The sequence below is a fragment of the Equus caballus genome, chromosome 5 (assembly GCF_041296265.1).
Source record: "Equus caballus isolate H_3958 breed thoroughbred chromosome 5, TB-T2T, whole genome shotgun sequence".
Lineage (NCBI taxonomy): Eukaryota > Metazoa > Chordata > Mammalia > Perissodactyla > Equidae > Equus > Equus caballus.
The window spans coordinates 102,866,271-102,880,480 of NC_091688.1; the positions used below are offsets into that span (position 1 = coordinate 102,866,271).

The window sequence follows — 14,210 nt, forward strand, 5'->3', positions numbered from 1 at the left end:
AACGGTGCTTGCAACCACTCAGAGAAAAGAACCATAATACAAACAACCCAGGGTGAAGGGGTAAGCAAAGACTGGAAGGCTTCTGGAGGCTGTGTGGTCAGGAAAGGCCAAGCTGAGCCCCGAATGACAATACAGAGTCAGATGTCCGAGTTCTTGCAGAGCAGCACTCTAGGCAGAAGAATCAGCTGGTACAAAAGGCCTAGGGTGCCAGCACGCTCAGCGTGTGCAAAGGGCAGAGAGAAGGCCACTGCGGCTCGAGGGCAGAGGAACAGAGGAAGAGGAGCTCACAAGAGCCAGGTCACCCAGGCCCTGCTGGCCACATTAACAGGGGATTGAAGTTTCACTGTTCCCCTAAACAGTCTACCACAAACTTCCCAGAACATCCACCTTCGAGCTTCTGCTCAGGATGCTTCTATCACCTGGCCGCCCTCTACTCCCGCTCTGATCAGTTCTTTAAGTCCCAGCCCAAGTTCCACCGACAAGGGTCTCAGTCCACAGTGACTACACCTTTCTCCAAAGGCCTAGAGATTTGTCTACTATAGTGTAAAGATTACAAACAGGGACCATGGGACTTAGTCTCAGTTCACAACTGGGCTGATACTCACAAACTGTGTGACCCTGGGCAAGTCACTTAACCAGACTGCTTCATTTTCTTTACCCATAAAATGTGAGTATTGATAGCATCCACCTCAGAGCTGTTGTGAGGATTAAATCAGTTAATAACTGTAGAGTACTTAGAGGATCACCAGGCATCTAGTGTGTTGGCTATTATCATTATTACTGCCATGATTATCATAATGTTAGCTTTCCGGTATATATTAAATATACTTTTTTAGTCATTTACCTTTAATAGTCATTTCATGTCTTCCCACCTAAATTAGCCCCCCGAAGATTTTAAAAGAAATCAGGGTTCCTCTCATTAAATCCCAGAAGTAAAAACACCTATAACAGAAGACACCCCTCAGCTCTCACTTAGAGAGTATGGAACTAGACGGAGGGGAATATAATCACGAACATAAACCTGAAACAGAAAGTGTTTGCAGAAAGACATTTACCAAAATAGCAATGGGCACAGGAAACTGTGTACCATGGAGAAAAGGGAACGTTAGTTCTAGAAGAGGAAGCAAACCTATTCTCTTATTCTATGAGGTGAAGGAGTAAAAGTTACACGGAAGCTGATTCCAACTCAATGTAGGAAAAGTTTTTTTTTAACAATGAGGGTCTGTCCAAAAGATGAAAAGACCTCCAAGGAAAATAATTAGTTCACCACTACGTGAAATAAAGATTAGACAGGCAACTGTCTGGACCATGGATTGATGTACAAATCGGAGACCATACAGAATAGTGCTTTCCAGCACATATTCTCAAGTTAAACCGCCTAAGGTTTGATCTCAGCACTACCATTTATTAGCAGTGACCTTTGTGAAAGTTACTGAACCTCTGCAAGTGTAAGATTCCTCATCTGTATGATGCAGATAACAGTACCTACCTCAGAAGGTCTGTGTAGATTAAATGAGATAATGCATATAAAGTGCTTAGCTCGGTGTGTGACATAAGGTAAGGACTCAACAAATGTCAGCCTTGGACTGAACAACCTCTAAGATCTCTCGGATCTCTAGGATTCAATGGCTGTAACGTAAATTTTGTTCTGTAGCAAGAGGACAACTGGCCACATGTAAATATTTTTTCCTGTGTTGACATGCATTCCATAATCAAATGATTAATTTCCTAATATTCACAATTTTAGTTTAGATTTTCTAGCCTCAAACATCAGCACTATTAGGTAGTAAGTTTATCATTAAACAGGAGTATTCTATTTGACAATAATCATTTGGCTGAGAACAAGTGAAAAGAAGAAGAAGAAAAGGGGGTGAGAGAGAAGATAAAAACCTACATGAGGCCCTTTAGAAGACAGCAGAGCAGATATAACCTAAGTTGGGGTTGGGAAGGAGACATTTCAGCAGGATAGTTCACCCTACAGAACCTGGAGAGGAACAGTATGTATATAAAGGCACAAAAACAGGAGCGAGAGACAAAATTGACAAGGAAACTGACTGAAAGCCTGTATATGGACTCAATTCCCAAGTTCCTCCTGGCAACCCATACCCCTGGTTCACTCCCCACTAGCCACCCACACAGGAAAACGAAGATTTATTCTTTGGAAAAACTGAATAAAGATATGGATTCTAGGACACCAGGCACAGTGATGACTGCAAAAGCTGAGGAATTAGTGACAGCTGAAGACACCGAACGGTAGGGCCCTCAGCATCCGTCACCACCTGCTCCTGGAGTACCTGCAGGCAACATACATCCCACAGGGAGATGGCAGAACTCTCCTCTGAAAAAAATGAAATAACTCTAGAGAAAAGATCACCACTCACTAACATTTGGGACCACCCAGTGAAAAGGCAAGCTCGTCACCTGATCACCCTTGGACGAGGGTCACCAGCTTGAAGCTAGGCTCAAACACACAGAACTTTTACTCAGCTCTTCAGTGCCTCACTCTTAAATACAGACAGACATAGAAGATCACCAGTCATGCAGGGGAAAGCATCCAACAGAAAACTGGACGATTAAAACAAAAAAAAACCCCAGAAGGAAACATAAACAGCAAAAGAAGCAGAAGAAAATTTCAAAATTACTATAATTAATTTCCTTGGGGAGAAGATGAGATAATACACCCATTAAAAAGATGAGACTATTATGAAAAAGGAATAATAGAAAAATATAAATAACTCCTGGAAATTTAAATATTGTAACTGAATGTTAAGAATAATAGAAGAGTTAGAAGATAAAGTAGAGGAAATCTCCCAATATAAAAAGATAAAGACATGAAAAACAGAAGGAAAAAAGACAGGAAAATTAGAGGAGCAATTTAGAAGGTCTAACAACCATATAATAAGAGTTCCAGAAAGAAAGAATGATGAAAAGAAAAGAAAGGAAACGACGTTTTTTTAATTTCAAGAAAATTTCCCAGAATGGAAGGAAACAGGACAATCAATGAAAAAGAATGCAAACCAAGGCACATAACGAAGTTTCAGAATGGTGGGGACAAATAATGATGGCTAACACTTTCCAGAGTGCCTACTATAAACCAGGCACTAATCTAGTAGATCGTTTGATCCTTATAATGCTGCTACAGAGAGAGGCAGCTATTATTATTTTCATTTCATGAGAAAACTGATGCACAGAGAGGTTAAGCAATATGGCCAAGGCTACACAGCAATGAGGTAGTTGAGCTTGGATTCAAACCCAAAAACTTTCAGAGAGAAAAAAAGTTTACATTCAGAGGAAAAGAATTCAGAATGGCGTTAAACTTCTCAACGGCAACACCGGGTACCACAAGTAAGGAGAGCAATGACTCTGAAGTTCAGGGGAGAAGTTACTTTCATTCTAGAAGTCTATACCAAATCAAATTACCAATAAATTACAAGATAAAATAAAGATGGTTAGACATGCAAGAATTGAAAAACTTTATCATCTATGCATCCTTTGCTTAGGAAGGTATTAGAAACTATGCTTAAGGGAATAAACCAAGGAGAGATTCAGAAGATCAGAACCCAGTTTAGGAAAGCAGCATTGGGAAGCTGCAAATAGCCATCTCTGCATCAGGTCTAGAAAACAGTTAAGACTGAGGCAAACAGAAAACTGAGAGGGGAAAGTTTCTAGAACAGGAAAGAAAAGAGAAAAAATGAAAGATTTCCTTATGTTTTGCACTCATGAAAAATTTGCTGCTTGGTATTTGACATAACAGGAGTGAACATTCAGAAACAAATATCAAGAAAATGAAAAGGGGGGTGGGAGGATTCACTCCAGGAAAACAACGTTAGAGAAAAAGCAATGTAATCATATACTGTGTGACTAGGGAACGACATTGTGGAGGTATAATAATGTGAACCGTGATTTACCAGAATCTGGGAGTACGGCAGAGAGAGCAGAAATGGGGTGAAGGGGAAGAGAAGAGAGTTAACCCTCAAGTACTGTAACAGGAAACTAATCGGTAATGTCGAAAATGGATCAATCAAGAAATGGCAGAATAAGCAAATTACTTAGAAATGTAGAGGTAAAAACACAAAGTAACATCTAAAAGAGTTGAGTGACCATCTCTGAGAAGGTGCTCTGTGGACTGAGGAGTAACATGGCAAGGAATCCTGTTTCTCAGCTTAAGCCTTTTGTTGCCATTTTACTTTTTAAAATATTTGCACATATTACTTTGATAAAAATTAATTTGGGGGCTCAAACATATTTTGAGTTATATATGAAATAAATGGACTATTATAAAGGAAGATAAAGCCACAGCAATTTAAGGTAAATACAATAGAAGAAATAGGTGAAAATACACTGGATTTGCTATATTTCAATCACTGAGCTCCTTGCTAATTTATAAGTAAGATAAATTTATGACAAAGTCTCTTGAATTCATTCTTTCATTCAACAAAAATTTACTGAACTCCTACAATGTGACGAGCAGCTCTGGGCCCTGGGGAGCAATAATATAGAAAACCAACAAATATCCCTGGCCTTATCAAGATTACATTCCAGTGGACTAGATAGGTAACAAATAATTAAATAAACATAACGTGTTTACATATGATATAGCACAATATATACATATCTGCCCACTTGTGTGTGTGTACTTAAATGAATGCGCTAAGGAGAAAAATAAGACAAGGAAAGAGAGAAATAACAGATGCATACAGGGCGGCGAGGAAAGGCCTAAGAAGGCGACACTTGAGTGAAGAGGGAGCACGAGAGCACCCGCAGGATGAGAACTGCAGGCACAGGACGACACAGAATCCGCGAACAGAAGGGCACGGAGCATTCTCAAGCAGGCCGGTGTGGGGGACCCAGAGAGAGGTGGGGGAAGAGAGGGAGGGGACAAGATCAGAGAGGCATGGGGGTGGAGGGAGATTCCCTTTTACGAGGCCATGTGAGTCACTGCAAGTTCGGGCTTTCACTCTGAGTCGGAAAGTTACTGGAAGGTTTAGAATAAAAAAGTAACACAATATTAGTTGTAGTTTAAGAAAATTACTCTGGCTGCTATATTGAGAGCAGCCTACAGACAGAGCGAGGGAGATCAGTTAGGAAGCTACCGCAATAATGCCAAGGAAGATACGATGGTGTCCAGCATAATAACGGTGTGGTGAGAAGCATCAAACTCTAAACATTTTCTGAAGGAGAGGTGACAGGATCTGCTGATGGACTAGACATGGGGTATGAGACAGAGCACGGGATCCAGGATGACTCCAAGTCTTCAGACTGAGCACCCAGAAAAATGGAGTTGCCATTATAGAGTAACTAAATTCTTTTCATTTGGTTTATTTTACTTTACTTTTATACCTTACTTTAGTAATAAAATTTCTTTAGACGGATTTAAGATAAAATTGTAACTCCATATTCCTTTCTATAAATAATATTCATGATAAAATTCCAACGAAATACAGAAATAAAACTAATTTTTATGCTAGGATTTTTTTAATGGATCTTTTTATTTTATAGTCACATCTTAAAACTTAAAAAAAAAAAACAGCTAAAACAAGTATTTCATAAATATAATTAATTAGAGGGCCATGATGAGATTTACCCTGCTACCAAGAACAATATAAGAAACGGATAAAGTAGATAAAGCAACTGTTGGAAAGTATCTGAGAGTAACCAAGAAAAGTACGTCTTGAGAAGTGAAAACCTTAGAGAGGGGATGTACATCCAGAAATGACAGAAGAAGCCAGAAGACAACAGAACAAATATCTTTAAGGTACTGAATGAAACAACTGGTAACAGAGAATTCCATCCATTGAAAATATCCTTCAGTAATAGAGGCAAGCTCTTTCCCTTCCCTTCTGCTCCCAAACAATTCATTTCTAAAGCCACTAGAAGAGGCTGGGCAAAACCGGCATCCAGGCTAGGGTGGGGAGTCACTCTGGTCTACGAGGCCTGCTGAAGCCAGGCTGGAACACAGCAGACAGCACCTTAATCAAGTGATCAAAGTAACACCACCAGTAAAGGGACAAACTGAAATCAGATGCCAACCTCTAAGATGCAGTAGGAAGAACACAGAGCATCATTTCTGTGACATACCTAACAAAAACACATGACCTGAAGAATCATGAGGAAACATCACACAAACCCAAACTGGGGCACAATTAACAAAATTTTCAAAAGTATCTTGTAAAAAACCAAAAAACAAAAGTATCCTGTAATCTTTGAAAATATCAAGGTCATATGAAGGTCAGGAAAAGATGAGGAACTATTCTAGATTAAAGGAGTTTCAAGATATATAAATGCAACACACTATTCTGAACTGGATCCTTCTGCAGAGCATTACTGGAACAATTAGCCAAACTTGAAGAGTTTCTGAGGATTACCTGGTGATAAAGTACAGTGCTGTTTTCCCGATTTTGATGGCTGAATTGTGGTTAGGTAGGAGAATGTCTTTAGGAATTGCACACTCAATTGTTCAAGGGTGATGGAGCACCATGTTGACAACTTACTCTCAAATGGCTCAAGAAAAAATTACTTATACTATATTTACAAATTTTCTGTAAGGTCCCAATTATTTCAATTTTTTAACAAAGACAAAATAAAGACGTATTCAAAGAAACAAAAACTGAGAGAATTTATCACCAGCAAACAGCACTAAAAGAAACAGTAAAGTTAGTTCTTTAGAGAGAAGCAAAATGGTCCCCAAAGGAACAGCAACACAGGAAAGAACGAGGGCATCACAAAGGGAAATGCTGACTGTTCAGAACACGATGCCTTGTGCAATTAAAAAAACACATAGGATTAAAATATATGACAACAAAGCACAAAAATGGACTTTAAGGAAAGAAAACTACTAGAGATAGAGGGTCATATAATTATAAAAAAGTCAATTCAATAAGAAGACCTAACAATCCTAAATTTGTACACAACTAGTAACATAGCCTCAAAGTATATAAAACAAAAAGTAAGTGAACTTAAAGGAGAAATAGACAAACCCGCAAGCACAACTGGAAAGCTTTATCACATATCTTACATACCATACAGGAACCAAAAAAGGACACGCAAGATTTTAACAACATGATTAACTACTTAGAGACAGGAGGGAGGGAGAGAGAAAGGGAGGAGAATGTTAAGGGAAAGATCAGAGACAGAATTCAACAGAACTATTCCACAGAGATGCTGAAGTCTGAAGAAGTGGGAGATGCACTTCTTTAGTGCATTGTTTTAGATGGTTTAGTGCTTGTATGAGATGCACTCCCACTAAACCTGACTTCTTCATAATCACCTGACCTTCAAATTCTCTACCTCTCTCAATTCTCCCAGACCATTTGCCTCTTTACCCACAGGGATTCCATGATTGACCATTTCAATGAAATAAAAGATATTCCTAACTCTACTTAAAATTCTGCTGTCCCTATCATGCCAAACTCTATTGTTCACTTATCTACTCCCAATTCAAGGCTTCCAAGCATTCTTTTTTTCTATTTCTCCTGCTTTTTCTCCCCAAATCCCCTCAGTATATAGTTGTATGTTTTAGTTGTGGGTCCTTCTAGTTGTGGCATGTAGGATGCCAGCATGGCCTGATGAGCGGTGCCATGTCCGCACCCAGGATCCAAACCAGCAAAACCCCGGGCAACCGAAGCAGAACTCGAGAACTTAACCACTCGGACACACGGCCAGCCCAAGCATTCTTAAAGCAAGTCATGGAACTGTTAATTAAGTCTGTTATAACAGGAAGACATTCACTATTCTCTTGCTGGTTTCTTACTAATTGTGTGGTAGGTTTAAATAAGGCAGGTTTCATGGACCAGTGAAGACTTTATCTGGACCTTAAGGAAAATGCAGTAAACATAAAACGTTTTTGCACTCCCCAAATTAAATTATGTCTTTCCTATTTTTCTTCCCCATAGCACTGCATTCTTTTTCTTCATGGAATTTTACATTTTTTTAATGCATTTGTGTGTTTAATGTCCACCTTGTCCCCTAGACTATAAATTCATGAAGCCAGAGTCATAACTCTCTTATTCACTATTGCATACCCAGCTCCAGAAAGTCATTCAACAAATACTGAATACTTACTATGGGCCAGGCACTGTTCTAGATGCTTTGGAATACATCAATGACAAAACAGGCAAACATTGCTACCTTTGCATAGTTTATATACCCCTGGGAAAGGCAGATAATAATAAATATAACACATAAGTAAATTATATAGTGTATTAGAAAGTAAAAAGTGCTAAAACATTAAAAAGTAAAAGACAAGGCAAGAGGAAATGATGGGGAAGTTGCACTTTGAAATAGGCAGTCAGATTAGGCCTCACTGAGAAGGAGACATCTGAGCCAAGACTTAAAGAAGGTGAAGAAATCGGCCATGCAGATATCTGAGAGAAAAAGTATCCCAGTCCAGTGCAAAGGCTCTAAGACAGGAGCCTGCCTATTAGGTCAGAGATCTGCAAGGAGGCCAACATGGCTGAAGCGGAATGCAGGAGAGGAGAGCAGGAAATGAGAAGCTGAGGTGAGAGGGTGGGGCATGCAGACAGATCATCTAGGGCCTTGGAGGGACAGTAAGATTTTACTTTGAAGTGAACTACAAAGTCAATGCAGGTTTCTGAGGAGAGGAGTGGTATAATCTGACTTACGTTTTCAAAGTTTCACCCAGGCTGCTGAACTGAGAATAGTTTGGGGGGCAGGGCTTGGAAATGAACTAAGAGGCCACTGAAGTAATGATGGTGGCTCAGACCAGCACAGCAGCAGTGGAGGTGTGAAAAGTGGTCTGATTCTAGATATACCTTGAAGCTATAACTGGTCATGGAATACGGGAGACAGAAAGCAGGCAAAGACAGAAAGGTTTTGGGCCTGAGCAGACAGAAGGATGAATTTGCCTTCAAATGAGCTGAGGAAAACTGCAAGTGGAACAGGCTTGAAAAGGAAGATCAGGAATTTGATTTCGGATATGCACATCAGACACAGAAGAGAGACTGGATGGCAGGTGGAAATACATAATCTGTTAATTTGGAAGAAAGGCTTGGGCCAAAGATATGATCTTGGTTTTAGTTGACTTATAATTGATATTTAAAGCTATTCAACTGGATGAGATCACCAAGATAAAGAAGAGATGAGAACTGAAGACTGAGCCCTGGGATGGTCCAACATTAAGGAACTGGGAAGAAGAGCAGGCAAAGGAGACTTGAGAAGGAACACTAGTGAAGAATGAGGAAAACCAAGCGAGTTTGGTTGTGGAAGCCAAATGAAGAAGGTATATGAAGGAGCAGTGGGTGTTCAGCTATGGCAAACACAAATGTTAGGACTGTAAGATGGAAGGCTAAGAGATGACCACGGACTTAGCAACGTGGGGGTTATCAGTGACCCTGAAGAGGAGTTCTGACAGAGTGGTAGGGTTGAGAACACTCAAATGTCTCACTGACTAAATAAGTCACCACATTAATGCACTACTAATTTTTTCTTCTAGACACATCTTCGAGCCTTCTCTTTCACTCGCCCCCAAGTCCAAGCAGCTGCTTTGTCTTACTGATTCTACTTTCACAAACTCTCTCAAAATGGTTTCTCCTCTCCCATCCCACAGCTTTGTCCTAGTCCACTTCTTTGAAGAAGGAGTTACGAATCAATAAAGAAACATTAGACTTTTAATAAATGATTCTGGAACACCCAGTTATCCATGTTAAAAAAAAAAAAAGATACCAACCTTAAGACATACACAAGTTCTAAACATGAAACATAAAACTTTAAAACTGATGGAAGAAATGTAGGTCATATGTTTATGACTTTGTTTATTAAAGATTTCTTTGATACAAAATTCAAAGCCCATAAAGGAAAAGATTCACGCATCTGACTAAAATTAAAGACACCATTAACAAGTGAAAATAGTAGCCTAGGAGAAAATATTCGCAACACATAGAACCAACAAGTGGTAGTATACAGAATTATAAATTTATTTCCTTCAAATCAAACAGCTTCATAGAAAGAGGGAAAGGAAATGAACAATAAATTCACAAAGAAGAACCAAAGAAGCCAATAAACCTTGCGAAGATACTCGATTTCACCAGTAATCAGGAAAATATAAATTAAAACTACAAAGAGATACTATTCATATCCATGGGATTGGTTAAAAATGTAAAAGTCTGACAATAGCAAGTGTTGATAAGGATGCAAAGCACTGGAAATTCTTACATACTGCTTGGCATGATCACTGTGGAGAGCATTTGACAATATCTAGCAAACCTAAGAACATGCACACCCTACGACCCCAGCAATTCCACACTAACACAGCTAGGGTATCTAATGGAATCCTGGTTAAAGTATTACATGTGCACAAAGAGATATGTACAAGATTATCCTTATAAACGCTATTTGTAATCAGAAAGAGAAACAAGCCAGATCACCAACAACTAAGAAAATTTAAATAAAAAGTAGTATATTGTAGAATGTACTACTCTTCAGCAGTTTAAATGAATAAGCTAGACACATATATAGCTATAATTTCTAAGTAACCATCAAACGAAAAAGCAAGATGCAGAAGAACATATACATTTGTATATAAATATATCATTAGTGAAAAGTTTAACAACATGCAAAACAATATATGTTGTTTATAGACATATAAAGTAAGGGTGTTACATACGAACTTAAGATAGTGATTAACATTGAGGAGAAAGGAAGGGAATAAGATTGGGAAGGGTAACACAGTTCGATTATATATTTTTTTTTCTTAAGTTCAATAGTAGCACATGGATAAATTATTCTGTATATTTCTGTATGCTTGAAATTAAAAAACTACTTTAATAAAATCAACATACTGCTAAAGTATGAACTTTCTTTTTTTTTTTTAAGATTGGCACCTGAGCTAACAACTGTTGCCAATTTTTTTTTATTTTTGCTTTTTCTCCCCAAACCCCCCAGTATGTAGTTGTACATTCTAGTTACAGGTTCTTCTAGTTGTGGCACGTGGGATGCCGCCTCAGCGAGGCCCAATGAGCGGTGCCATGTCCGTTCCCAGGAACCGAACCAGCGAAACCCTGGGTCGCTGAAGCGGAGTGCACAAACTTAACCACTCAGCCATGGGGCTGGAGCCAAGTATTAACTTCTTAAACCTGGCATTCAAGACTCTCCACAATATTATCCCAACTGCCTCATGCTTCTCTATTTCTTACAGCAGTGTTTTCCAAGCCTTAGACATTTTCATACTTCCTTCATTATTTTTGCTATGTATGCCATCTCTATTATTAACGGATATTTTTCTTTTCATAATTTTTAGCTTTAACAGCCTTGAACAAATCAATAATAAATAGAAAGTCACATGTTTAATATGCTAGTTATATTTTTCTAATGTGAATATAAAAAAATATATAAGTATTAAAATGTTTGTCCTAGTGCCATCTAGAAACACCAAGCATCACACTCTGGGTGCACTGTCTTGCACCAGTGGTTCTCAAATTTGGTGTACACGATTATTTGGGCAGCTTGTTAAAAACGGAGACTCCCAGGCCGTACCTCTAGGGATTCTGATTCAGGCAGTCGGAAGACAGAAATCCTGCCCTTTATGTGTCCTTGGCACCTACCAGATTGGACTATTTGCCATTCTCTAGACAAGCTCTACATTTTCCTTTTCCTGTACCTTTCCTCTTGTTACATCCTCTGCTGGAAGTACGCCTCCTTCTCCCTAAGCCAATAGACATTAAGCCTACATTTTAGGGCTCATATTAAACATCACCATCACAATAAAGGACTTTGACTTTGATGCGACATCCTTCTCATTTCAGTACCCTTCCCTCCCCTATCAATTTTATATATCTGTATGGATGCTTATCACATTCAATGTAATATATGTCTACTTGTCTTACTCCTCCTCCTGGACTAGGAACACTAGTTGAGGGTGGAAGCCTTATACTTGTTCAAAAGTAGGCATTATGGCTTGGTCATTTTATGCTTTCAACATGACGGTTACTCAGATACTTGCTGAACTGAGCTCTGCTAAACACTCTGAATTAAACAATTTTTATTAACATTTCAAACATCATATACCATAAGGCAATAGAATATTCATTCATACAGCACTGCAAATTAAACATGAGAATTTGGACTACTCAGCTTCATTTTCAGAATGAGAAAACTGAAAATATATCCTACTTAGAAACAAATAATTTTAGTTGTTTTCATTTTTAAAGAGAAAAAAATAACAGTTTAACTAGCCAAATTTAGTTTCTAAGAAGAAAAGGAAAATTGCTTAACTTAAAACCTTCCAAGCAAAAGTAAATGATTAAGTTATTAATTGACAAAGTGAGTTTTGATACTGCTACAAAAAGCAATTAAGAACAAAACTATTATTAAAGCAAAGTTAACTGACTCTGGCAAAATTCTCAGTACTTCCAAATGATATTTCAATATGCTTTCTCTTTGTTTTAGTGTTGCACATTACCCTGATGCAGCAAGAGGAATAATCTCTAAGCATTTTTCCCATATAAAAACCATAATAACCAGCAGTATAAAAACCATAGAAACTATTTGTTTTTAATCAGAAAGTATCAACATGCAATTCATTTGTGAATCTTGTATTTTCAATTTGGTAATAATAATTTGGTTTGTTTCTATTCCAGGAGTAGACTCTTCTAAACATACTTATTTTAACCTACATAGAAAATAAACTAATGCAAACAGAAATGGGACTTTTTAATGGAATATGTTCATCAACATCAATCTATATTACAATATCATCTGGATTTGTATATGTCAGCATATACATGATACTTTATAAAGACAGATAATCGTCAAACTAAAATATACAAATGTACATACTAATTTCAAGTAATAAAAAAAGGAAAAAAATGGAGAATAGGTATTTTTTATGTTCACTTAGCCTTCTAGGTTGAAAAGGAGAATGAAAAGATGACAATTGTGAGAAATAAGGAATAAGGAAAGGTTCTCACACAGCTCATTTTCTCCTCTCCTCATTCATTTTTCTGTCATGCTCCTGTTAAATTTCCTCTTTTACAGGCAGGTCAAGTAAACGAAACATAGCTTATATGAAAATTTTTATTTAACTTTTTCATTCTGTTTTTACATTGTAAAAATAAAATTTCAACCCACTATGTCCATTTTCCTGAATAAAATTAACTGGAAGCAAATAAGGTACTATCATATGGGAGCTCAACCTAAGAATTCCCCGAAATGATTCTAGTATTGGTTTTATTTACCATAAAATGATAACCTATAATTATTGATACTGATAAGACAGCCATCCAGTTATGCTTACTTCCTAAATAAGTAATCTTTTTGATTTTCTAAAGTAATAAATGTAGGCAGAACTTAAAGCTCCATAAATGTTTTAGAAGTACTCAAGAACCAGAAAAATGCAGAAGTTCAAAGGTAATGAGAAGACGTTAAATAACCCCATTTCAAAGATACCGTAAGCGGAATAGATCAGATTAAACAAGCTTATTGGGAAGTAACAGCACAGCTTATTTGATAAAGCAGTTCTGAGAAACCCAAAAATACCATTTCTCTTTTAAAAAAATCAAAGAAGAACTTGGACTAACAAGAAATAATGCACAATTTGGCTTGATCAAATACTTCATTAATTTTTTTCTACCCTCTAAGGTATTGCCCTTTTAAAATCCTCTTCAAATAAAATATAACCTAATTGCTTGCACACGTCTTCAGTTGCAAAGGGATTTTCATTTCAACAGTGCCACCTAGTGGAGCAAGCAATACTTCCAACTGGTGACTAGCTGATTTCACTAGTCTCAAAGGCAGGAATTTCCAAATCGTTTTATTTTCTGGTTCACAATATTCCTAATAATATTAACATTCAAGGGGAAATTTACAAAAGTGTCATAATTTATAGATGTTTGTCTTCTGATAGACTATTTAACGAGGTCATTTACAAATATTATAATACTTTAAATAAAGATACCTTTGTGATTTCTTCAGAAGCTCGTTTGAAGTCCTGAACGTTTCGACAGTAAAATCCAATTGTACAGCTAGGATCCATTTTTCGAAATGACATCTTTTTGGGAGAAGGGCAGTGGAATGTCTGTAATTTTAAAAGTTTTTGAGGATTAATTTAATCTTATTTGATGGACTTAAGTATATAGAAGAATATTACTTAATTGGAAATCTGCTATCTAGCTTTTCTCAAAACTATAAACATGCTTTCAAATAGTGTTTTAGTTAGTCTACCCTATGCAGATGGTCCCTCTCACTGTTCAAAGCTG

The 14,210-nt window shown here is 37.5% G+C and overlaps 1 protein-coding gene across 33 annotated transcripts in view; it reads right to left on the bottom strand.

Annotated features, from left to right (window-relative positions):
- Positions 1-14,210, bottom strand: part of ATG4C (autophagy related 4C cysteine peptidase) — a 155,475-nt gene that overhangs the window by 68,387 nt on the left and 72,878 nt on the right. For all 33 annotated transcript variants that reach the window (XR_011439390.1, XM_070268946.1, XM_070268947.1 and 30 more), the window contains one exon: positions 13,910-14,029. Coding sequence is in view for 32 of the 33 variants with exons in the window: in XM_070268946.1 (XP_070125047.1) it covers positions 13,910-14,029 (120 nt within the window). In the remaining variant the exon portion in view is untranslated. The remainder of the gene's footprint in view (positions 1-13,909; positions 14,030-14,210) is intronic.